The 25,544-nt window shown below is 47.0% G+C and overlaps 1 protein-coding gene across 4 annotated transcripts in view; it reads left to right on the top strand.

The window, feature by feature from the left end:
* The window catches only part of ABHD2 (abhydrolase domain containing 2, acylglycerol lipase), a 64,615-nt gene that overhangs the window by 32,393 nt on the left and 6,678 nt on the right, over positions 1-25,544 (top strand). For all 4 annotated transcript variants that reach the window (XM_036278073.1, XM_036278075.1, XM_036278072.1 and 1 more), the window contains 7 exons: positions 6,345-6,520; positions 10,146-10,313; positions 15,242-15,425; positions 18,126-18,218; positions 21,039-21,149; positions 23,140-23,209; positions 24,315-24,399. In XM_036278073.1, coding sequence (XP_036133966.1) covers positions 6,345-6,520; positions 10,146-10,313; positions 15,242-15,425; positions 18,126-18,218; positions 21,039-21,149; positions 23,140-23,209; positions 24,315-24,399 — 887 coding nt within the window. The remainder of the gene's footprint in view (positions 1-6,344; positions 6,521-10,145; positions 10,314-15,241; positions 15,426-18,125; positions 18,219-21,038; positions 21,150-23,139; positions 23,210-24,314; positions 24,400-25,544) is intronic.

Below are 25,544 nucleotides of genomic sequence, written 5' to 3'. Positions count from 1 at the left end.
GCGTGCAGGAGACGGACAGTCGATGTTCTCTCTCATCGATGTTTCTATCTCTCTCTCCCTCCCCCTTCCTGTCTCTCTAAAATCAATAAAGAATAAATAAAAATAAAGTTAAAAGAAACGTCCTTAGACCCCCTCGGGCTGCCGTTACAAAATACCACAGACTGAGTGGCTTGAACAACAAATATTTGTTTTTCGCGGTTCTGAAGGCTGAGAAGTTGAAGATCAAGGTGCCGGCACATGGGGTTCCTGTAGCGGCTCCCCCCTCCTGGCTTGCAGTCAGCCACTTTCTCGCTTTGTCCTCACATGGTCGGGGAGCTCTGGTCTCTCTGGTCTTAGAAAGGCATCAACCCCATCTTGGGGGCTCCACTCTCAGGACTTCATCTGACCTTAATTACCTTACAGAGGTCCCATTTCCAAATACCATCACACTGGGGGATAGAGCTTCAACACATGAATTTAGGGGACATAAACTTCAGTCCATAACACCCCCCATCACGCACTGAGATTGGTGCTTGTAATTCCTCAACCAAGTCAGCAAGTCTTCCCTAATACCATCCTTTCTGACCCCATTACCCACTCCTTAGGGTTATGCTAGCATTAAAGAGTTTTCTTTGAGAAAATGTTTTCTGAGATAAATTCTACGGAGCCAGTTTTCTTCCATGATGATTTTTTAATACAAGACTTAAATTTTATTTTTATCCAGTTTGTTTTCCATTTAGATTTTACTACAAAGCTTGGAGTTAGTTTTCTGTTCATATTGTATATTACTGACCATAGGTTATTCCATAGCAAGTTCTGTTGTTGCTCGTATTTCCACCAAGTTCAATTCTCTAGGTTAAATTTTGCAAGTCTGAGTGGTTTTATGAAACTGGGTTCTGTCAGTTTTTAGGCAATGCTCCATCATGGCACGTGCAGTCTTAACCACTGCCAATTGTACTCTGATCAGTTACTCTACCAGCAGTAGCCATTGTGAAACAAACAAGAGACTGATGATATATATGTATTAACTAATTGATTTTAAAATTGTGATTAATATGCCCTGGCCGGTTTGGCTCAGCGGTTGGAGCGTCGGCCTGCGGTACAGAGAGACCCGAGTTCGGTTCCCGCTAAGGGCATGTACCTCGGTTGCAGTTAGTCCCCGGCCCTGGTTGGTCGTGTGGGTGGCAGCCACTCGATGTGTCCCTTTCACATCGATGTTTCTTTCTCTCTCTCTTTCTCTCTCTCCCTCCCACTCTATCTGAACAAAAAATGGAAAAATATCCTCGGGTGAGGATAAAATTGTGATTAATATTAGAGATAGAAACGGAAGTAGAGATAAAATGGAAGGAAATGGCCTAGTAGGGATGCTCCATATCATTAATCATTTAGAAAACACAAAACCACTTCAGCATCCCTCTGATGCAATCTCTTTTTAACTTAGAGTCGGGTTTGGTTGCTGTAACCAAAGCATCTTGTCTGAAACAAACTTAAAATGCCAAGGAATAGCTGCTGAGGGGCTTTTGGTTCACTGGAAAGGACTTGGTAGGGGTGGGGATGCTCAGTCTCAGGCTGAGCATCTAAAAGTATCCTGTGCGCCAACCTGTGCCAACTTGGTAGAGAGGTATGGGAGAGAATCAGGGAGTAACAGCTAAGTCTGGGTTCAACAGCTATAAAGTGGTTTGATCTATAGCCAAGGGACCTGGGTCTCATCAAAAGAATTGGTCACCCACAGATTTAGGGCAAAGATGAGCATGAGTCACCCTTTTTTTTTTTCCCAACTCTTTTTTAAACAGCCCATCAACCATTTGTCCTTTCTGGTGTGAACTCCATCTATGTGTGTAGGGCAGTGTGTGTATGGAGGGATGGGGCAGGAGGGAGTCCAGATTTTCCCTCGCTGTCTTTCCCTTGGCATCTGTTAGTATCGCCAGCTGTTGATTATAAATAGGTTCAGAAGATAAGGACAGGCCGCCGGGCTCTGCATTGTGCTGTGGTCTAGCTGCTGTTAGTGACGAGCATTCACTAACCACTGGCTACAGCACAGTATTGGACAGAACCCCATATGGTTAGTAAACTAGGAGTTAGGGCCTCTATTTTCAGAGAGTTAGGACTGAACATGCCCAGATGCTAACTCTAAGAATAACTTAAAAATATATATAGAGAGAGAAATGCATGCAAATTAATGTGGTAAAAACTGAGCATTGACACATGTAGCAAGCTATAAAATTTTACTGTAGGACATAAATACCCGAATAATGGAGAGATACACCATGCTCCTGAATGGTACAAGTCAAAAGTGTACAGATGTCAGTTTTCCCCAAGGTAAAATGTGACTGGTGTGTTTCCAGTGAAAACCCCAAGATTTCCACAGAACACGCTGCTCCTATAGTTCATCTGGGAAAGAAGATGCCAAGAAACTTTGAACAAGAACAGGGGAGGAGGCCTGCACTGTCAACTCTAGGACTATCATCGAGCTGTAGTAATGGAAGCAGTGTCGTGGTGGCGCAAGAATAGACAAACAGATCGAAGGGCCAGAGTAGAGAATGTAGGAACAAGTCTAAGTATCGCATTGGAAACTTGGTATACATTTAACATGACAGTTTAAATCAGGGAAAGGATGGGACATTTATGGTAGAAAGACAATTAGCTAACAGGAAAAAATGCATTAGATATTTACTTCTCATCATTTACAGAATAAGCGGATTTAAGGGCAATATGTTTTAAAGACTGTAGGAGTAATAGGAGGAAATATTAGGGAATATATTTATAGTTGGGAGAATAGCTCTTTTTAAAACAAAATACAAAACACAAAGGTTTCCACAGGGGGGAAAAAACAAATTTAGACACTATATAAAAGTTATAAGACAAAAGATAAAATTAAGATATATGATAGACTGTGCAAAAATCTTTGTAATATTACAAAAATGACGATAGAGGTGATAAAACAATACCTACAAATCTAAAGGAAAATAGAAAAACGGACAAAGGACATGAACAGATAGTTCACAGAAGAAATACAAATGATTAATAAATATATGAATCAGAGAAGTGAAAATAAGAAACTTCTTTTTAACCATAGATTGGATCAAACTTAAGAAATACAAGTTGAAATAAAATACCCATTTTTTTCCTTATCAAAGTGGCCAAAATGTTAAAGATTCATAACATCAATTATTGATAGAGATGAGGAACCCAACAGGTACATGGTGGGAGTGTCGATTGGTTTGTCTTGCCCGGCTGGTGTGGCTCAGTGGTTGAGCATCATGCACTAAGAGGTCACGGGTTCAATTCCCAGTCAGGGCCCAGGCCCAGGTTGTGGGCCTGATCCCCAGTGAGGGGCATGCAGGAGGCGGCCAATCAATGTTCTCTCTCACCGATGTTTCTCTCTCTCTCCCCCTCCCTTCCTCTCTCTCTAATATCAATAAATATGAATGGATGGATGGATGGATGGATGGATGGATGGATGGATGGATGGATGAATGAATGAATGGATGGATGGATGGGTGAATGAATGAATGAATGAATGATTGGTCTGTCTTTTGAGGGAGGCAATTTAGTGGTCCTCTAAAATTTGAAACGCAAATAGCTCTCAGTTCCTTTCGTGTCCTCTAGACCCGGTCTGTATTACCTCTCCTCACAGGGTAGTCGAGTCCCCGCCTCCTTCCAGCGTGGTGCCAGGTCCAGGACATACTAGAAGAAGCCTCCAGGCCTGTGAAAGGCCAAACCCAAATCTAACAACATTCCTTCCACCACAGTCTGCCAGCCCAAACCCGTCACAGGACAGCCTGCTCTCATTCAGGGTGGGCAGATATCCAGCTCCTGATGGGACACATGTCTTGTGGGGACAGGAATAAGTGGAACTTGGCAGCTATATTTTCAGACAACTACTACATAGGTAGTTAGACTAAGGCATATTCCTCCAAGTACCTTTTCAGTAGCATCTCTTAAGTGTTTATGTGTTTATATAAATTCTAAATTTTCATTGTTTTGGTCCATATTTCCTCCCTGTCCCTAAACCAGGTGACTAGGCACCTATTCTGATTTTTTGTTTTTCAATTTTTTTGGTGTGATCTGTGGATGAGTTACAAAAACACACACACAAAAAACCCACCACAGTAAATGCTGTCCATAGTTTCACTTTGTAAATCCCAGTGTTGTGTTATTGTGAAGTCAACGAACAACAGTGTTTGATCGATATGTAGTATTGTCATAAGACTGAAAATTGTGAAACTTCCACTGAGCACAACGGAACTTACACAGAACTGAGGTCTCAGGTGATCCCGAGGCATCGCTTACTCTCTCTCTCTCTCTCTCTCTCTCTCTCTCTCACACACACACACACCCCTCGAGAGTGTTACCCCAGTCTGGTCTGAGAATGGTGCTAGAAGGCCTGGGAAGAACACAGTAACCAGTCACTGCTGCAGCCAAGTTCACATTGTTATGGTGCATATTATTTTATAAGCATATCTTTGTATTTTCAGACTTACTAAGTGGGTGTGTACTGGGTTCATTCAGCAGGTCCTCCCTCATGCCTACTGTGCCCTGGGGATAGACACAAAGGTGAGTGGGCTTGGCCCCTGTGGGTGGCAACAGCAGTGTGCTGGAAAGAGCCTTTAGACTTACCAAGCCCCCTGGTGCCCGGACAGAGCTGCGCACAGGGTGCCGTCCTCCAGGAGCCATCAGTTTAGTGTCTGGCCCACTCCCCTCCCCCTAGGCACAGTGTATCATCCAAGTTGATAGTCTCAAACTGTTTATAAATCATGCATTTACGCCCAGCCAGTGTGGCTCAGTGGTTGAGCGTCAAGCCACGCACCAAGAGGTCGCCAGTTCGATTCCCAGCCAGGGCACATGCCCAGGTTGTGGGCCTGATCCCCAGTGGGGGGCATGCAGGAGGCGGCCAGTCAATGTTCTCTCTCATCAATGTTTCTATGTCTCTTCCTCTCCCTCCTTCTCTCTCTAAGATCAATAAAGAAAATAAACTTTTAATCTTATATAGTATTTAGTTGTCCAATCGACATTATTTTTATAAGCTTGTTTTTTGTTGTTATAAACCACCCATCTCTTATAAATGCCTTCGCCTGCTTTCCCAACGCCACGGCTTCTGCTCTGAGACTGGCACCTGTGGTGTCATGCTGGCAAGTGGCTTTGTGTTCTTAGGTCGCAAAATGCTCTTCCCTCTCCTCCCCCCCCCCCCCATCCCGAAAGAGGACGCTCCTCTGGAAACCGGAGCTTCAGGTGCTCGCTTCACATCTCTTAAGTTTGTGTAGATTTAATGAGTTAAAAAAAAAAAGTAATAAGCTGGCTTTAATTTAAGAAGCACGTATAGGATCATCTGGTCTGATAGAAATGATAGGCATAAATTGACAAATGGGTTAAGGTAAACTATTAATAAAATGCTCACCACTGTGATACAATACAGAGGTGAAGGGTTGATATCATTCCACTTTATATTATATGACTAGTTTATATAGAACACAAACCCTGGCCAGCCATCAAGCTTGGGCTCAAACCTGCAGGAGAGAAACCAACAGCAGTTTCAGTAAATGGGGTCCTCTCGCACTGTGGTTGTAAAAGGTAAACATTTCCTAAATGTACCTTGGAGTGTCTTATTTTCCTAGTGTTTAGTTTCTGGGTTTTGCACTTTTCTACCAGGGACCAGTCACTCTGAGTTTTCACAAAGAATGTTTGTTAGGGTTGCGTCATGCTTTGCGTAGGCTAACCAGCCTTTATCCTTCAATAATTCAACAAATATTTACATTGCTCTGCCCTTCCCGCACATTCTCTGAGGCATGCGATGCTTCGCAGCCCCGACACACATACGCATACGCTTGCACATACGCGCACATACGCGCACACACGCGCATAGGCACTTGGTAGAGTTTGCAGCCCTTCCCAGGGTAACAGCAGGTTTGGTGAATGGAGTAACCACTGCAGCCAGGACTGTCTTGTCAGGGGAAGGCAAGGAGGTGAGCATTTAGTGAGTGCAGGCTCTGTGCTACTATTTTATATACATTAGCTCATTTGATAATGAGGCTACCTTGTCATGTAGCATGTGTTTAGAATGTATTACTTGTTTTCTTTTTATTCTCTGCTATGGAAACAACCCATGTTGAATTACTGAACACCCTAAATTTGAAATCCTGTCCACATAAGCATGTCTTGGTTGCTTTCTAAAGCTAATCTGATGCAGGATGTATTAATAAATGGGGAAGAGGATAAATCATGGCATGGATGTAAGGTTTAAAAAAATCTCATTTCTATTTAGTGTACGTAATTTGTCAGGAAAAATCTTAAATAGTTCTAAAGACTTGTTCAAAGGTTTTTTGAGTATTATGCAAGGAAAATTGACCTCTGGTCTCCTTTCTTAGATACATTCCACCGTTGATCTGGGGGAAAAGCGGACACATCCAAACAGCCTTGTATGGGAAGATGGGAAGGGTGAGGTCGCCACACCCGTATGGGCAGCGGAAGTTCATCACCATGTCCGATGGAGCCACTTCGACCTTCGACCTCTTCGAGCCCTTGGCTGAGCATTGTGTTGGAGGTGAGTGAGTGTAGGCCGTATGATTGGCAGTCACTCGGAGAAGAAGCACTGATCAGTGAGGGAGCACAGTGTACACACTCTGCTACCAGCTTTACTGTCCGTCGTTTCCAGGGCCCGGTGGGAAGTCTGCTGAGATACGTCACTTAGGAGCCAGTGGCAAGGATTAGCTCGGCCATGTGCTTGCCAGTCACCATGTACAGCTTAAAGGCATTGTTGAATATAGTTGTTAACACTCCTGTGAAAGACAGAAGCTTGGTGGAAAGTAATGAGGGACCAGGCCTCTGGTGTGATGACAGCAACAGAAGCCAGACCATTCTACGTGCTTTATGTATACTGTCATTTCATTTAATCCTCATCAGGTCGGTGCCTTACTATCCTATGTGACTGCAGCTTAGCGATGCAGCGTAGGCTGGCTTTGTTTGTGGGATAACAGCAGATAGCAACGGTACCCTCTGCTTGGGTGTCCATGGACAGAAAGACACATTAAGATCATATTTATCAAGCAGGGATCCAGGGCACCTGTTTCTCAGGAACACCTCTTATTTCCATTGTTCTCTCCAGCCTGCACGATAAACATTTATAAAGTGCTTCACAATGAGGACTTGAGGCAGTGGAGTTAGTTGGCAGTCCTTTTTAAATGCCGTTTGGACCAGAAGAGAACGTGTCTTTTGAGCTCTGTAGTATGCAAAGGTACTTAGATTTTTTATGGGAGCTCAGTCAATATTTATGGGAAGATTCTAATAAACATATTATAGCTTTCAGTTACTTAAAGAAATAGAACTGCTGAGTAGTTAGTGATGAAGGTTTAATTTATGTTCAGTCTGCCTGGGATGCTTGTCCCCAGACTTTCACATTGCTGCCTCCTTTTGTCATTCAGATCTCAGCTCCAATGTCACCCCCTCAGAGGCATGGTCACTGCCTCCCCGAATGAGTGTTTTCTTCCCAGTAAATCCATCGTGCCTTCCCGCTTTGGTTCTTGAGGGTAACTGCCACTCTCTGAACTTACTCCTGTAGTTGTTTATTGTCTGTCTGCTGGAACGTAAGACTCCCCAGAGTCCAGAACGTCGGGTTCCCAATAAACAGTCACAGAAGGAATGAATAAATGATAGGTTAGGAGTTCACATTGTGTTTATAAGTCTCAAAGCTGATCTTTCAAATATTTATACCTCTGCCATAGCCAGTTACATGTTTTCTCTCGTCTCTAATACTCATTCCTCTTCTACCATGAAAGCACAAAATGTGATTTAACCAGATTGCTCTTCCCACCCGGACGGAGGTGGAAAGTGGAAAAGGGGAAAACCTCGATTCTTTGTTTTACTCATTGATGTCTTTCTATCACCCCGTCCCCAGAAAGGGCTAATGATGGTGGGTGGGGGGAAGGGAGGATTCCATCCAAGAATGCTCTAGGAAAAACAGCCCTTTTTTCCTTTTATGATCCCCACCCCGATTTTTATCTACAAAAGGAATAAATACTCATGTTAGAAATTTTAGATAATACAGAAACATTTTTGAAAGAAAACAAGAATCTCCCATAATCCCACCACCCGGCATACCATTGTTAACATTCTGTTCCACTTACTTCCTGTTCTATACATTGTTTTTCCAAAATTTGAATTTTTATACATTACATTATAAATATTTTTCCATGTCATTAAAATTCTAAAAGTCTTTAAAAACATTATTTTAATGATTAGTTAATATTCGACAATGTGGCCATACCATAATATTCTCCTATTGTTGGCTTGTTTACAATTTTGTTGCTATAATTAATTCTCTGATGAGCATCCTTAATTATAAAATGTGAGGCAAGATTCTAAGAACTGGAATTATTAGGTCAACATTTCTAAAAATTTTAAGGTTCTTTATGCATATTACATAAGAGGTTTTGTGGGGTTTTTTTTAATGTTTTTTTTTGTAATCCTCACCTGAAGATATTTTTCCATTTATCTTCAGATAGAGTGGGAAGGAGGGAGGGAGAGAGAGAATGAAAGAGAGGGAGAAAAAGAGAGAGAGACATTGATGTGAGAGAGACACATCAACTCCCACGTGACCCCAACCAGGGCTGGGAACCAAACTGCAGCCGAGGTGCGTGCCCTTTACTAGAATCAAACCCGAGACTCTTTGGTCTGCAGGCCAACGCTCTTAATCGCCGGGCCAAACTGGCCAGGGCTATTACATGAGAGTTTTAAATTTTGGAAGGAAAATTTACGATCAGATCTAATAACTTCAATACCACTTTTCTTTTGAAGGAAAAATATGTATTCATATTTTCAAGTAGGTAATTCAGGCTCATGAAAGAAAAATCAAAAGGTGCCAAGGAGGACACAGTGAAAGTATAAGTCTCTCTCTTACCCCTACTCCCCTTCCCCACCCCTCTCCCACCCCTCCCCAGCACCCACTGTTAGGTTATTGTATATGATTCCACACTTAGGGAATGCATCTATAAACATAGATGTATTTTTTCACCCACAGAAATGGCAGTGTATTGTAACCAATTTTTTCACATTGCTTTTTAAAAAAATTTAATACGTATTGGAGAACCTGCCCTATTAGTATATATAGAGATGTCTCATTATTTTATTATTATTATTATTATTTTTAATCCTCACACAAGGATAATTTTTCCACTGATTTTTAGATAGAGTGGGAGGGAGGGAGAGAGAGAAACATTGATTCGAGAGAGACACATTGATTGGTTGCTGCCCGCATGACCCCAACCAGGGCTGGGATGGAACCACAATTGGACTACGTGCCCTTGACCGGAATCGAACCCATGACTCTTTGGTCCACATGCTGACGCTCTAACCGCTGAGCCAATCTAGCCAGGGCGAGATGTCTCATTATTTTTAAGGGCTACATAATACTCCATCACTGGAATGTGCAATAAATTATTTAACCAGACTCCTACGCCTGGGCATTTACGTTGTGTTTAGTCTTATCGTTACAGTCTACACTGTACCTATATTGTTTTGCATATGTACAGGTGTATCTGTAGGATGAATACCTGAAAGTAAAATGCTGAATCAAAGAGGCCTGTGCAAACACGACTTCTTAGTTTCCCATTCGGTCCTTTGTTCATTCACACGGAATTTCATACAGAGTAAGAGTAATGTTCAGAAGCCTGTTTAGCCATTTGGCAGAATAGTTTTATATTTGTTAACTCTAATAATTAAAACATTGAGATTTATATGTTTTCTTCATTTCATTTTTTTAGTAATTAATTTTTATTGTATTTTTCAAAAGTATCTGTCCATGACAGATTAGAAATTTTAAAAACCAGCCCTTCCCCATAAAAAGTTTGAGAGGCACCGACATAGGCAGCTCCAGCTAGAAGGGGTATTCTTTCCCAGAGAATTGAGGGAAAAGCCATATGTTCAATTTCCTCCTATTGTTTTCTTTTTTTATTACTTTATTTATTTTTGTTACAGCTGTTTCTCCTTTTTCCCCCCTAGACACCCTCCTCCCCATCCCACCCCTCCCAGCATTGTTCATTATACTCCACAAATAAGTGAGATATTTGCTTAGCATAATACTCTCCTGTTGTTTTCTAAGCCAGTGAAATGTGTGTCGATTTATTGTGTCACTGCTTATTGGATATACCAGGATCTCTTTCTCCGCCCCATAGATGACATCACCATGGTCATCTGCCCTGGAATTGCCAATCACAGCGAGAAGCAGTACATCCGAACCTTTGTTGACTATGCCCAGAAAAATGGCTACCGGTGCGCCGTGCTCAACCACCTGGGCGCCCTGCCCAACATTGAACTGACCTCGCCACGCATGTTCACCTATGGTAAGCAGGGGACGCGGCCCCGTGGAGTCTCGCTGTTTCTGTCCTCACTGCAAGTGCACTGTGACTTCCGCCTTCCTCTTCTCAGTTTAGAATTTATGCCCAGCTGCGAGAGTCGGCGGGGCACACAGACGGCCTGTAAGCACCCCCATCTCACAGGGGCAGAGACTGGAGCTCGCAGGGGGAGGTTGACTTTTGTTTCTGCACCTAATGGCCATGATTGGTTCGTTGTTGCTTTGTGGCGTGGCCAATATCCGATAGCGCTGACCCAGGCTCACTGCTTCTTCAGGTGTGCTTTTGTCTCCCTGGCCTTCTCTTTCCCAGTCGAACTTCAGAATGATTGTGTCAAGGTCTGTGCTGAATTTCTGTGTCGGTCTAAATGGACTAGATTATGCTGTAGAAACAACTCCCAAATCTCAGTGGTGTGAAAACAGATTTCTTTCTTTCTCATACTACACATCCATCGTGGGTTTGCTTGAGGTTCCTGTGTCTCCGTTGTCACCATCCTCACACAAGGACCTGAGCTCATGGGTCGCCACCAGCCAGAGCTGACTCACCCCACAGAGTAGGAAGAGCTTTACACTTCGGCCTGAAAGTGATGGAGATGCACCTGCTCACAGTTGATGAGCCAAAGCCTATTGCAGGGCCAGGCCTAACTTCAGTGGGCTGGGGAGAGACCTTCTTCCCAGGGAGGAAAAGTCAGTTTTGGTGAACTCTAGCACAGTGTATCACTATTTTTAATCACTATTTTTAATCGGAATTTTGATGTCTAAGTTAACTTGGAAAAGTTTATTTTTATGGTGTTTACTTTTTTTTTTTTTTATCCTCACCCGAGGATATTTTTCCATTTTTTGTACAGATAGAGTGGGAGGGAGAAAGAGGAAGGGAGAGAGAGAGAGAAACATCGACGTGAAGGGACACATCGAGTGGCTGCCACCCGCACGACCAACCAGGGCCGGGGACAAACTGCAACCGAGGTACATGCCCTTAGCGGGAACCGAACCCAGGTCTCTCTGGACCGCAGGCTGACGCTCTAACCGCTGAGCCAAACTGGCCAGGGCTATGGTGTTTACTTTTCTTGGGCAGTAACATGGTGTGTTTTCCTTCAGGTCTCCCTTTACTTCTCCCGTAAAGAACTCTTCCTCTCTCTGTGTAGGTCGGTGGTTGCCCGCCCCCGGAGTCTAAGGCCCCGGAGGGTTGAGGGCCATAGACACATACAGGTCTTTGCACAGCCCTTATTTCCTCTCCAGGTTTTTATTTAACTTTTTATTATGGAAATGTTCAAATTATACACAAGTAGAGAGAATACTAAAATGAACCCAGGATAAACCCCTATGTACCCATCATTCAGCCCCAACAATTACTTAGCTGAGGGCCAATCTTGTTTCATCTGCAAGCCACCCCCTTCCTGCATCCCCGTTTCAAAGACGATTTTGGAGCAGGTCCCAGACAGCCTGTCATTGCATGCGTGACTATTTCAGTGTGTAACATGAAGATACACAGACTCTGTAAACTGTTTCAGTTGGCGCCCGGCCGGTGTGGCTTAGTGGTTGAGCAACGACCCAGTTCCCGGTCAGGGCACATGCCCAGGTTGTGGGCCCGATCCCCAGTGGGGGACATGCAGGAGGTGGCCAATCGATGTTTTTGTCTCTCTCTTCCTCTCCCTTCCTCTCTAAAAATCAATAAAGAAAAACAAACAAACTGCTTCAGTTTGCTAGGACTTCCATAACCAACTACCACAGTCTGGGTGGCTTAAAAGGCAGAAATTTATTTTCTCGCAGTTGTGAAGGCTAGAAGTCCAAGTTCAAGGTGCTAGCAGGTTTGACTTCCTCTGAGGCATCTCTCCTAGGCTTGTAGATGGCCGTCTTTTCCAGGTTGTCACAGAGTGGTCGCCCCACTGTGTATCCCCGTCTGTGTCTCTCTGTGTCTGTGTTCCGATCTCTTCTCTCAAAGATACCGGTCATATTGGATTAGGACCCACCCTAACGACCCCATTTTAACTTAATCATCTTTTTTTTTTCTTTTCCTTTATTGATTTTACAGAGAGAGGAAATGAGGGGAAGAGAGAGATAGAAACATCAATGAGACAGAACATCGATTGGCCGCCTCCTGCATGCCCCTCACTGGGGATCAGGCCCACAACCTGGGCATGTGTCCTGACTGGGAATCGAACCGGCGACTTCTTGGTGCATGGGTCAATGCTCAACCACTGAGCCATACTGGCCGAACCTTAATCGTCTCTTTAAATGCTCTTTCTCCAAGTGCAGTCACACTCTGAGGTCTTGGTGTGCTCTCATTCCACATGATTCAGATGTCCTTACCCTGCTAACTGGTGACACACCCACCATGTGCCCGGCCCAGGCCTGGCATGCAGGATACAGCGATGACTCAAAGTCTCTAGCCACAAGGAACACCATGTGTCCGGGTTCCTGAATTTTAACCTATTAGTCATGTTAGTGACGTTTGAAATAGTAGCTTTCGGGCAGCCTTCGCCTTGCCTGTGCTCAGGAGTGGGAGCTTGAGAAAAGGCTCTCCTGTTCTCAGCAGGTTGCGTTTCCAAGACGGGCCTGTAGTCCTCTCTCTACGGCCAGGTCAGTGTCTTGTATTTCATCTTGGCTCTACGAAGCTGCAGTAAGATTAGAGACCTAAATCTTGTTACTGGTGCTAATCCCATGGGGATTAGATACATAGAACCTCATTAAATTCCTCCTAGTATTAAAAAACAGATTGCGGTAGCTCTTAGTGAAAGAGCCCAGGGAAGGGCTCCCAGACGCTAAGGGCTTTCGGTAACTGACATCCGGTGGAGATCGATCCCAGGAGGACCCAGCACGCACCTATCAGAAGGCTGGAGCTGGGCAGACACCGTGTCCTTGCCTGTCCCTTGCCAGGGAGAGATGGCAGCTCTTCACGAAACACCCAGCAGCTTGTACGGCATCAGGCAGGGCTGGCCCTTTATCCAGATCAGACGTGTTTGCATTTAATTACACCGAGGCTCCCAAAGTGCCAACACAATTAGCTGTAATTGCTCCTCAGTAGTGTAGCAAATCTGAGGTTTGTACCTGCCCCAGTGACATCTGAACATCTGCTCTAGGTCCCAGGTAATTAGTCTCAAACCCGAGTACAGATATTTGTGTCTAAAAGGAATCAGATGGCGAGAAAGTAAGACTCTTACTAAAAACAAACCCCTGCAGTAATGTTACTTGTAAATTTGGGATACAAGGCACAGGACTTAGGCATTGAGGTTTGACGTGGTCCAGAGTTCGGCACTCCTAATTGCTCACTGTGTGAGATCGGGCCAGTCACTCATCCCTTTCAACCTGCTTCCTCGTCTGTGTGAGTCCCTAGAACACGCCTGGAACATGCATCGTCTCTGGTCCCTCCATTTAGGTGACACTGAGTGAGTGCCTGGCCCAGGGGTGCAGTGGTGAACAGGACCAAGAACAGCTTTGCTTTATGGACTTGGAAACCTAATAGAGGCTCATTCAATGTTAGAACAAAACATAAAGAAAGAAATAATTAGCCAAGAGATGAACGAAATTAGGAAAAACTCCAAAGAAATGGTGGACAATTAAAGGTTTTACTAACAATTTAAAATAAGTCCCTTGGTACCATTTCTTTTTTTCTTTTTTTCAGGAAAAACAATTATTTACTTTTTTATTTTTTTTTAAGTATAGTAAAAACTTTTTTTAAAATTATTTTTTAATTAATGTATTTTTGTTACAGATGCTTCTCCTTTTTCCCCCATTGACACCCTCCTTCCGATCAACGCGCCCCCATCCCCAGCATTGGTGTCTGTCCATTGGTTACCCACACATGCATTTAAGTTCTGTGGTTTAGCTCTTCCCTCCTCTGAGGTTCGTCAATCTGTTGGTACGTTTCTTAAGCAAACAGACACTGTCCGATCTCGAGCTGCACCAGCCACTGCTGCAGCACAGGGGAGGCTGCAGTGGACATTCTTGCAGTCATCTTTGCACACGTGTGTACAGCTTCCACACCTCTGCAGTATAAAGTCCCCAAAAGTGTAATTGCTGCACCAAAGATCTATACTTTTAAAAACAGGCACAAAATCCAAACTCTCTTTGTCGGTCTGTCTTATGCTTGTTTCTTGCCGCAGGCCTTAACTTTCCGTGTTAGGTTTTATTTTTGGTTGAGTCTGGGGTTGGGCTTTAGAAGGATGTGATGAGTTCCTTCACCCATGTATGGCCACCAGCCTGCTTCTCTTAGCAGAGCTGCTGAGACTTAACATGGCTTCCCCGGCTTCCCAAGGGCCCCCGTTGAGGTCATTCCTCCTGGGTAAACTAGGCCCAGCACCCCGCTCTGTTCATCGGTCTCCGGTGTGTGCTTCTGAACAGGCCGGCCTCCCTTGGCACGCTGTCCTTCCGTCACCAGGAGCACTTTTTCCGAACCCTACAGAGCATCCTGGCCATCCCTCTGGACTGAACTTGTTCTTTCTTCCCTCCCCACAAGAAGATCCTGTAAATAACATCCATCTGGTACTTTTCTTACCGCCATGAATCATAATACACATGGGTACAGCATCCTATCCTGTTTTGTAGTCTAAGAAGCTAATCCCAAAGGGTTTTGCTGTTGGTTTTGTTTATATCTGTGGGTGTACATACGTGTTCATGCACACTCTGAACCTCTTTTGATTTCCATGAGCATCTGGACAGATAACCTTTGAAGGAGCATCACCCATGTGTTTGATACCTGGTACCTTTCTTCATGGGCACTACTAGTGCCCTGTTTCCTTATATACTGGGGGGCAACTGGGAGCTTCTCTCCAGGTAGCCAAAGAGACCTGTCTACACACACGCACACGCATTTTTCTCTCTGTTAATATCTTGGTATCTGTGTAGTACCCTCCAGCCCACATTTTCTCCAGTCTCTGTCGCACCTGACATGATGGCCTGTCCTTACCTTTCTGCCCACAGGTTGCACCTGGGAATTTGGAGCCATGGTGAACTACATCAAGAAGACATACCCCCTGACCCAGCTGGTCGTTGTGGGCTTTAGCCTGGGTGGCAACATCGTGTGCAAATACTTGGGGGAGACGCAAGCAAACCAAGAAAATGTCCTATGCTGCGTCAGCGTGTGCCAGGGGTACAGCGCGCTGAGGTGAGCGACCCCACCTCACTTCTGTCATCCGTCGGGTCCTTCCATTAGTGCCTGTTTGTTTAGATGCCCCAGGTTACCAGACACTGCTCCGTGAAGACCGTGGGAAATGTGGCAGAGGTTTCTGGGTCGTCTGCTTCCACATCATACACAGGAGTTGTCCTGTCACACTCCTGAAGCCTGGGATTTGCAGCTGCATTTTGGGATCAGATCCGTAGTTGAATGTGCCAGAGCTCCCTATAGCTGCTGTCTCCCTTGGGAGTCTTTGTGAAAAGACTTAATCTGTTTATGCTCCAGGAGTTTCATGCAACTGTGGGTTATGAAAGGACACGGGAGATAGGCAAACCAGAGTGACAGCTGGGCCTTACGATCCCAGATTCCTCCTACCTGCGAAGACTTGTCTCAGGTGGCATCTGAAGGGATCTGTAGAGTCATGTAATCCGTGCCCTCGTCTCTCTCAGGCGTCCCAGAATCACCACAAAGGACCTGCTGGTAAAGGGTTGCCTTGCCCCTCAGTCTCCTGCTAGCAGAGCCCCACAGGGCAAGTCCTGGAGGGGAAGCTCTGAGTCTCCTCGAGACAGGTGTTACCTGGATCTCTCTCCAGTCACCACACACACCTTCCCAAACTCTCCAGATCCATTCACAGTGTTGCCTATGCTCACTCTTCATTCAAATGTCTTTTGTAGTACTAATGGGCATGACCAATTAGAAAGCGAGTCAGTAACTATTAATATCATCATCCTTATTCAATATAAAATAAGAAGTGGATCACAAAGACCCATCTGGTGAACTAGTGACTAGCTCACTTCATTAACAGTTACTTGGGGGATCGCGTTAAGAATAAATTCAGCTTCGTGGGCCCCAGCCCTGGAGATTCTGGTTCGTGAATCTGGGGCATAGGCCAGGAATCTGCATTGGGAGACATATCACCGTGGTCTCTCCAGCTCTAGCACGGCAGGACTAGGTTATAGTCCCCTGCTCCTCCTGTTGGTACCCCTCCCCTTTGCTCCCTGTTACTCTTGAGAGGGCCAGCTAAAAAGACATGTTCCTTTGTCTTGACTTGACCAAAAATATCCAACTCCAGTTCATGGCCAGCAGGTAACCAGAGTTAACCAAAGTCCCATCCTGCGCAGTCTCTGGGACAACAGGGCTCAAGGGAGCAGGGCCTGGCCTGAGGACTTTGCTCTCACCTGACACACGGGCCAGTTTTTGGCAAGCCCTCAATCATCTGTAAAATTGGAATCTCTATAGAGTCCCTTCCTGAACCAAGTGCGCGAAATTACTGTGCACACCAACTTTGTGTTCAGAGAGCCCTGGGTTTGATAAGAGAGGGTTAGGACGTTTCTTTTCATGTTTTGTTTTGTTTTGTTTTAATTTTTTTCTTTATTGATTTTAGAGAGAGAGGAAAGGAGAGGGAGAGAGAGAGAAACATCGAAGAGAGAGAACATCGATTGGCTGTCTCCTGCATGCCCCCCACTGGGGATTGGGTCCACAACCTGGGCATGTGCCCTGACCAGGAATCAAACCTGCGACCTCTTGGTGCATGGGTCGAGGCTCAACCACTGAGCCACACCCGTCGGGCTTTTCATGTTTTCAATGAACAAAATCTTAAACGACAACAGCCTTTTATCATTTTGCTGCAGTAGCGCCATCTGCTGTTGGCAAGAGCACATGATCAGCCCTTCTGATGAGCTAAGGTGTTGGAGTTAATTGAAGCTGAGGTGGTTTAAGAAGCTAAGAACATAAACTGATGGTTACCAGAGGGGAGGAAGGTGGGTGGATGAACAAAGATGGTGAAAGGGAATAAGAGTTACAAAGTTCCAGTTATAAAACAAGTCACAAGGATGTCGTGTACAGCACAGGGAATAATAGTCAGTAGTATCATAACTGTACAGTGACAGACTTATTGCAGCACTCACTTAGTAAGGTATATAAATGTCGAATAACGGTTGTACTCCTGAAACATACAATATAATATTGTACGTCGGCTGTACTTTAGTTTCTTACAAAAAGATGTAAAAGAAGAAGCCAGGAAACTAGAGTCTGAGACGTTGTACATTTTGCAGAGAGAGTCCACAGCGGCCCTCGTTGAGACCATAGTGACCTCCATACTCATGATTGCTCATTGTCACAGCACCTTCCTGCAGTGACGGGAGAAAGAGGCGCCTTTATCCTCGGGAGCACAGAGAGCTAAACCAGGGCTAAGGCCCGGTGGCCTGCACACAGGGCCTGGGGCATTTCAGGGAGACACCACTGCCCTGCGTGTGCTGGTGCTGCCCAGGGCTCAGGTCCCCTCAACATTTTAAGTTGTTTTAGGATGCTCTCTGCTGCATTGTACCTCTCCACACCCACCACCCTTTACACACTCCCATTATTTAGCCAGAAAAACGTGTGCAGGTAGGAAGCCAAACAGAGAGGGGTGAAGCAGACTTTGGTACTGGCAGGTTCTGTGAATAAGGAGAGGCCAGGGTACTGGAAGAGGGTGCTGGGAGCATCACCAACAGAGCCTGTGTCCCCGCAGAGGTTCCTCGTGTTTCCAAGGTTCCCGTACAGATGGTCTGAGTGCCGCAAAGCCCCGTTCCGCCATAGGGAGCCGGTGCTCTCTGCAAGCACCTGTCAGCGGCGAGAGCCATCTTCGCCCGCTGCCCCCGCCCCACGTCCTCTCCAGGACGCAGCCCCGTCACTCTCCTGTGGTTCTTTCAGGGCCCAGGAGACCTTCATGCAGTGGGACCAGTGCCGGCGCTTTTACAACTTCCTCATGGCCGACAACATGAAGAAGATCATCCTCTCGCACAGGTGCGTCACCTTCCACTCGGGAGACAGCCCCTTCTCAGCTCATTTTGGAGTCACTAAAAGCCAGGCCTCTTATTTCCCCAGGGCAAATAAAGGAGTGGGGGTGGTGGAGATGCTCTGCTGACTGCTTTGTGACTTGGTTAGAAACAAGCTGTTCCAAGCTCCCAAGTTCACCAGATCGCTTTCTGCTTTCATCGTTCCCAGTAAATCCAAGAGAGAGTCTGCTGCTACACCATTCTTTCCTGAGGATGGCTGTCCTCAGGCAGTCCTGAGGAGGCTGGTTATTGGCTAGGAGCCTTTATCCTTATGATGCTTTGTGTGGGGGGAGTCTGACCAAGCAGCACAGTGACAGGAGCCCAGCTCCTGGTGCAAAGTGTGGGATCAGATCTGCTCAGAATCTTCTGGTGGTTTGGCCCCTGATGAATAGCATGATTTATCATGATGGTTACTGTCTGATATCTTCTCTCCCCGCCCTCTGGCCTCTGCCATACCACTGTGCTCTTGGGAGAATGCACATCATCTTGTCCAAACCGACCCATCCTCTCAGATCCATCCCAGTTCCCTTCCTCCGTGAAGCCAGCGCCTCTAGCCCCAAGTGGGTTTTCTGTTGCTTCCCTGGTATGAATCCCGCTTCTAGGACTAAATGTTAGTGCCCTGAAGGCCTTGGGCTTGTTTTGAGTCCCAGAACCTGGCACATACTGGGCTCTCAAAAATACATTTTTAGGGTTCTTTTGGCACCACCATAGGAAAGGCAATCTGACGAAATGATCAGTTTCTTTTTTTTCAACAACTAAAAATGTGGTATTCGTAGTCCTGGCCATGCACCCAGATTGGGTTTCGTGTGGATGGGTTCACGTGGCACCTGGGCAAGGGGGCTCTCAGGCCCAGGTCCTGGTACTGGGTGGTGGAGGACAGCAGGAGACTTGTGTCCTGGGCTGGCTGGACATAACTATTTCACTCGGCCCGTGGTGTCAGAACATCAGTTCGTGCTGGGCCCTGAGTTGGGTATGGCTCAGCTGAGGTTTGGATGGGTTTGGGGATTTGGGGAGGTTCCAGAGAGGTGAACACAGGCCTCTGACACCCAGTCCAAGCCCTGGGCTCGCCTTCCCACACCTCTGGGACGGACAGCGACCCCTCCCAGGGAACACTGGATTTGCTGCAGGCCCCCGTCTTGCCACTAATTGATTAGTCCCCGAGGTCCACCATGTATGTCTTAGCAAATTGGAAGAGTCCTTTGGATGTGTTCTAAATGTATGTACATTTTTTAAAATTTACTACAGAAAGGTAAACATCTAGAAATTTCAGGAATACTTTTTTTTAATCAACATTGTACTTTTAAATGTTTCCCAGTTTTATTGATATATAACATATATAGTACTGTATAACAGGGACACTTGAAATTGTAAGTTCTACCCCATAGGTATATAATCTTCCTAATAGTCTTATGGGGCAGTGTGCGGGAGAATGCTAAAGAATTTGTTCCTCATTTGGCTAGTGTGGCTCAGTGGTTGAGCATTGACCCATGCACCAAGAGGTCACCGGTTCGATTCCTGGTCAGGGCACATGCCCAGGTTGTGGGCCCAATTCCCAATGGGGGGCATGCAGGAGGCGGCCAATCGATGTTCTTTCTCATCGATGTTTCTGTCTCTCTCTCCCTCTCACTTCCTCTCTTTCTCAATAAAGGGAAAAAAAATGTTTAATGTAAAAATAAAAAAAGAATTTGTTCCTTTTCTTTGGAAGAGGTTGTGAATGGAAACCAGAACATTTCAGTTCCATAATGACCTTTTCCCACTGAAGGGCCAAACCTCAAAGCAAGTTCAGTCTTCCTCCACCTGTGGGTTGAGAGCCCTTGCTGGGAATGGGAGTCTAAAAGGGTACATTTGACCTCTACCTTTTTTGTCACCCTAAATAGAAATGATTACCGAGTATATGTATTAGCTTTTTAGCTAACACTTTGGAGAGCCATTAATTTACCCAAATGCTAAATGGGTTAACCATTCTCCCTTGTTAAGAGACAGAAACAGCCCTGGCCGGTTTGGCTCAGTGGTTGGAGCGTCGACCTGCGGTACAGAGAGACCTGGGTTCGGTTCCCGCTAAGGGCACGTACCTCAGTTGCAGTTTGTCCCCGGCCCTGGTTGGTCGTGCAGGTGGCAGCCACTCGATGTGTCCCTTCACATCGATGTTTCTCTCTCTCTCTCTTCCTCTCTCTCCCTCCCGCTCTGTCTGAACAAAAAATGGAAAAATGTCCTCGGGTGAGGATAAAAAAAAAACAAAAACAAGAGACAGAAACACCTCATGAAAGGAAATGGAGGGGTTTTGCTGGGGGGGGGCAGCGTCACCACCAATGTAAAGACGAGGCCCCCACAGTTTGGCTGACCGCCCACCACGCACGGTGTGACTGCCCTCCCGAGATCTCCCCTGCAGTGAAGGCTTTGTAATGGTCACCTAGGCTTAGCCTCCGTCTTGAGTTTGTCTAGCTGCCCCTGAAAAGGAAATTGAGGTCTTGACATCCATCTTCCCGCAGTTACTCACAGGTCACCAGCACCAGCTCATCCTGAGACCATCTGAGGTCTGACGGCATCCGCGTCTAGCTCGCCTAGATGCTCTGTCAGCCTGCCCCCGGCCTGCCTCTGGGCAGGGAAGCAGCTCGGCTCTGGTTCTTTCTGCTTTGGAATTTTTTCAATTAAAAACTGTTTCCAGCTGTGCTGCAGTTTCGCTGACATGAAATGGGGGCTTCTGAACGTTCTGGTTTCCAGTGTGCGTGACGCTTTGTTTGGTTTCCCATTCGCATTTTATTCTGTTTGCTTTTGTGTCTCATTCTAGACAAGCTCTTTTTGGAGACCATGTGAAGAAGCCTCAGAGCCTGGAGGACTCGGACTTGAGCCGCCTCTACATGGCCACGTCCCTGATGCAGATCGATGACAACGTGATGAGGTATGTCCCCACTTGCTCAGCGACGGGCCAGGCGGGAGGCCCAGGCCAGCACTGCCCAGCACGAGGGTTTTTCTCTGCCCCCGTTAGTGTTATAACTTTCCCAAAAAAAAATAAATGTCCAATGTTTAAAATCAACAGAAGGTTTCACAGAAAATGAAAATTCTAGTTTTTCTTGGAAAATAGGAAGAGGCTCTGCCCCCTCGTTCTGCACCCCTGCGTGGCAGGACTGAGCTTGAACTGGGGCCGGAGCATCCACGCCCGAGTTGTCCACGGTCCTCTCCCCGCCTGTGTGCTCCGTGCTGGGCAGGGCTCAGGAGCCCCATAATGTGCCTTTGCAGCGAGGGAAAGGAAAAGGAAACGTTTCTTGTAGCTCTCTGCGTCTCTGTCGCAAGTGAAAATAGACCAAGAGGACTGTGCGTCATAGGAAAAATGGACAGCACCTCTTTTGGGGGCGCGAAACCCTGTCCATCTCCCTTCGTCAGCCCTTCCCTGCCCGGCCCCTCCATGCCCCTGAGGTAGAGACCCTGACAGTGCCCTCCTTCCTGGCTAGTTTCTGATTGAGGTTAGCCTTAGGCTGGGGAAGGTCAAGTTGATCTCTGACTTCATCATTCTCTTTTGAAAAAATTGCCCTTTTTATTTAATACTTTTAGGCCTGGTCTGAAGCAAGCTAACGTTCATTCGGTAGATAGGCAGGTACTGACCTGAACATACGAGATTGGTACTTGTCTTTCTTATGGAATCTTAGTCACCTTCTTATGCCAAGTAACCTTGAAAGACGCCTGTTGAGACACTAGGAAATTGCTGGTGTGTTAGGAGGCGAGAATGAATTCCACCCACCCTCGCTTGAGACAGGTGTGTCTAATGAGAAGAAAAAAACCCCAAACTTATTTTGATTTCCCATTCATCTTCTGGATTTTTTGAAGCCCAAAAGAGAATGTTCTTTAACCCTCTCTGACATTTTAGCCATTCTGACAGTGCTGGGTAGTAGCCGCTTGAATGATCTTACCAGTTTGGGCAGCCTCTTCATAAGCCTGTCACTGGTGATCCTGGAGGACTGGAGGGCTTTCTCTGTCCCCTGAGACCACAAGGGACTGATTTCAGGAAGACACATGTCCTGGAGGTGATCAGCATGTGGTCTCCTCCCTGTTGACAGGATCCCGATAATCCAGCCTGAGTTTTCTGGGTCCTTCCCAGGCAGAGGTGTGTCCACATCCTCTTGCAGGAAGAATCCACAGCTTTGGGGAGGAGAGATATCTTGAAGACCCCAGTCAGAATAGAAAAACCGGGAGCCCTATCCTGGGTCAGGAAGAACTGAGGTTTTCAGAGAGCCTCTGGCCTGCGGCTGACTCGGCCTGCTGGTATCAGACTCCTGGCCTCTCAGAGCCCAGGGCAGACCCACACTGAGGCTTTGTTCCACGTCAGTTTCTCTGTGGCTGCTGCTCCATGGCTGGGCAGAGCCGGTGGCTCTGCACCTCTTGTTCTCTTACTTAGTGCAAACTTCATTCCAGGTCAGTGCTCAGGGTTACTCTGCCAGGGCAGGTTCTGTTGTGAAGAAAGTTCTGGTAAATGCCTTTGAATTTCAATTTGTGTCTCTAGTGACATCTGGCTTTATACTGCCTCAGAAGATGTAACATCTGCCAATAATCACTATAGATAACACTTATTGAGTAATTACTCTGGGTCAGTAACCGTGCTGGTACACACTTGAATGTCATAAACCTCACAGCACCGTTAGGGAAGGTCCTGTCCTTGTCTTCGTTTTACAGAGGAGAAGTTCAGAGAGGTTGAACCCTTTCCCTAAGGTCACACAGCCAGTAAGTGGCAGGGTCACGATGTGAACCCAGATGCCAAGGCCAGTTAACCTGAACTCTGGTGCCTATATATGTTCTCCTGATGTGACCAGTTAGCACAGGAACTGGAGCTGGATTAAATCCCCTCAGCGTTCCGATCTTCTGACACGTTTTGTCCTTGTCCTCTGTGTGTGTCCCAGGAAGTTTCATGGCTACAACTCCCTGAAGGAGTATTACGAGGAAGAGAGCTGCATGCGGTACCTGCACAGGGTGAGTGACAGCACCGGCGTCAGCGCCCTCGTCCAGCCTCACGCCCGGTCACAGCTCCCTCCTCAACTTCCCTCCTCAACTTCCCCAATGGCAGCTGAGCCAGAACCTGGCTCAGACCGCTCCAGCTGTTAACTTGGGTTTCTTACTGAACCAGACCCTGTCCCTCTGTGACCTCCACGTGTTAATCCCCGTGCTGCCCCTCAGTGCAGTGCAGGACCAGTCTGCTCCCCTGTGTAAAAGCCCTTAAAACACCCATTTCCCGTTAGCCTCCTCGACAGTGTAACCCTGCCTGGTTGCTGCCGCGGCTCCTCCTGGGCGATCCGCGTAGATTTCTGACGGTCCTGGACCCTTGTTTTGGCCATCGTGTATTTTGTTAGCATAGTGCTGAGACTGAATTCAAAAGTCCTGCCATGGGCTGGTGATCACAGTAAAATAGGTGTGTTTCCGTATGGGAAGGAGGAGGAAATGTCGTTGACAAGGAGACTGGTTTATACTAAGGCAGTTTCTAGCTGCTTTAAGGAACTTGATGTGTATTAAATTTTCTGGCCAGCATAATCTCCTATGTTTTTTGCCTTAACCACTACCAACCAGTCTCTCTCATTCCATCTTTGCACAAATGTTCTTTTTACTCAAACACAGGACTTCCCATTCATCCCTGTTTATGCCTACCTGTTGCAAACTGGTAGCCCCAGCTGAAGCAGGTCCTTGTGGACGGCAGTTCAGCCGTGGGTCACGTGAGCCACCCCTCCTCGCTGACATCAGCACCCAGGCTTCTGGTGTCTTCCTTTGCACCGTTACAGAACTGTGGGGCCGCCCAGAGCCGAGGCCAGAGAACCCAGCTGAGCACAGCAGTCACACACACCCTGGCGTGGCGGTCCCCGTGCCCCAGCAGCACCGTCTGCCAGGGCTGGAGTCACAGCAGCAGCTAGCAGTCTTGTCACTGCCAGGGGACCCGGTGTCCTTAATCCACCTATTCAGCACACTGGGCATTGGCCCCCTACCCTTTGCCTCAGAGACCTGTCTGGTAGTGAATTTGAGCCTTGAATCAATGAGGTCTGCAAAAGGGAAGTGATCACTTAATTCTTTTTTTATTTTCTTGGTTCAGATTTATGTGCCTCTCATGCTGGTTAATGCAGCCGATGACCCCTTGGTACATGAAAGTCTTCTAACCATTCCAAAATCTCTTTCAGGTAAGTGTTTTTTCCTGCTGCTTCCTCAGCCACTCAGCAGACTGCCAGTTATTCTGTCCCCTTCCCCGTGCTGTCAGCTTCCCTGTGGTGCCTTATTCAGACTGGCTGACAGTCCTGGGCTGCGGTGGGGCCTGGGCAGAGTGTTGTCATGTTGTCCTGGTGCAGGAGACGGCCCATTGTCTATATCCATGGACAAGAGCCCAGTCCCCTGCTGCTCTGAGGTTGTCTCAGAGTTATGGTTCCATTAAGTCTGTGAGTTTGACTTAAAGAGATATTTATACTTAAGACTTGACCTGAAAAGCAAAAAAAAAAAACCCACCAAAAACCTCTCATGACAGTCGGCTTCTCCTTCAGCCTTGAGGATAAAAATACAAAAATACAAGCAGCTGAAAAGACAACTGTGCTCACCAGAGCATTGCCGTGTTTCCGGCCAGTGCAGGCTCACCCGCGCCAGCTAGAGGCTGAAGGGGAGATGGACGGGGCGCAGCAGGAGGGAACCCGTGGGGCTTCCCAGGACCGCACCTCCCTCCACGTCCTCTGTGGTTATGTTCCGTCATAAACATCCTGTGTGACCCGGAGGGAAGAGGGACACTGCTGGTTCTCTCAGGACCCCGAGCTAGAAGAGCCGATAGGACAGCAGAGGACCCACGCCCGGCCGCCAGAGAGCCCTGGTGCAGCACTCCGTGCATGCTGCCTGTGTGATGGGACACGGGCTCTCTCCTGTCACCCCCCTGCCCCCAGAGAGCTCTGGTGCAGCACTCCGTGCATGCTGCCTGTGCGATGGAACCAGGTCTCTCCTGTCACCCCCCCTGCCCCCAGAGAGCCCTGGTGCACCACTCCGTGCATGCTGCACGTGTGATGGGACACAGGTCTCTCCTGTCACCCCCCTGCCCCCAGAGAGCCCTGGTGCACCACTCTGTGCATGCTGCACGTGTGATGGGACACAGGTCTCGCCTGTCACCCCCCTGCCCCCAGAGAGCCCTGGTGCACCACTCCGTGCATGCTGCACGTGTGATGGGACACAGGTCTCGCCTGTCACCCCCCTGCCCCCAGAGAGCCCTGGTGCACCACTCCGTGCATGCTGCCTGTGCAATGGGACACAGGTCTCGCCTGTCACCCCCCTGCCCCCAGAGAGCCCTGGTGCA

The sequence above is a fragment of the Molossus molossus genome, unplaced genomic scaffold (assembly GCF_014108415.1).
Source record: "Molossus molossus isolate mMolMol1 unplaced genomic scaffold, mMolMol1.p scaffold_m16_p_24, whole genome shotgun sequence".
NCBI lineage: Eukaryota > Metazoa > Chordata > Mammalia > Chiroptera > Molossidae > Molossus > Molossus molossus.
Note: the sequence above shows the minus strand (reverse complement) of the source record. Positions and strands in the feature narration are given on the sequence as shown.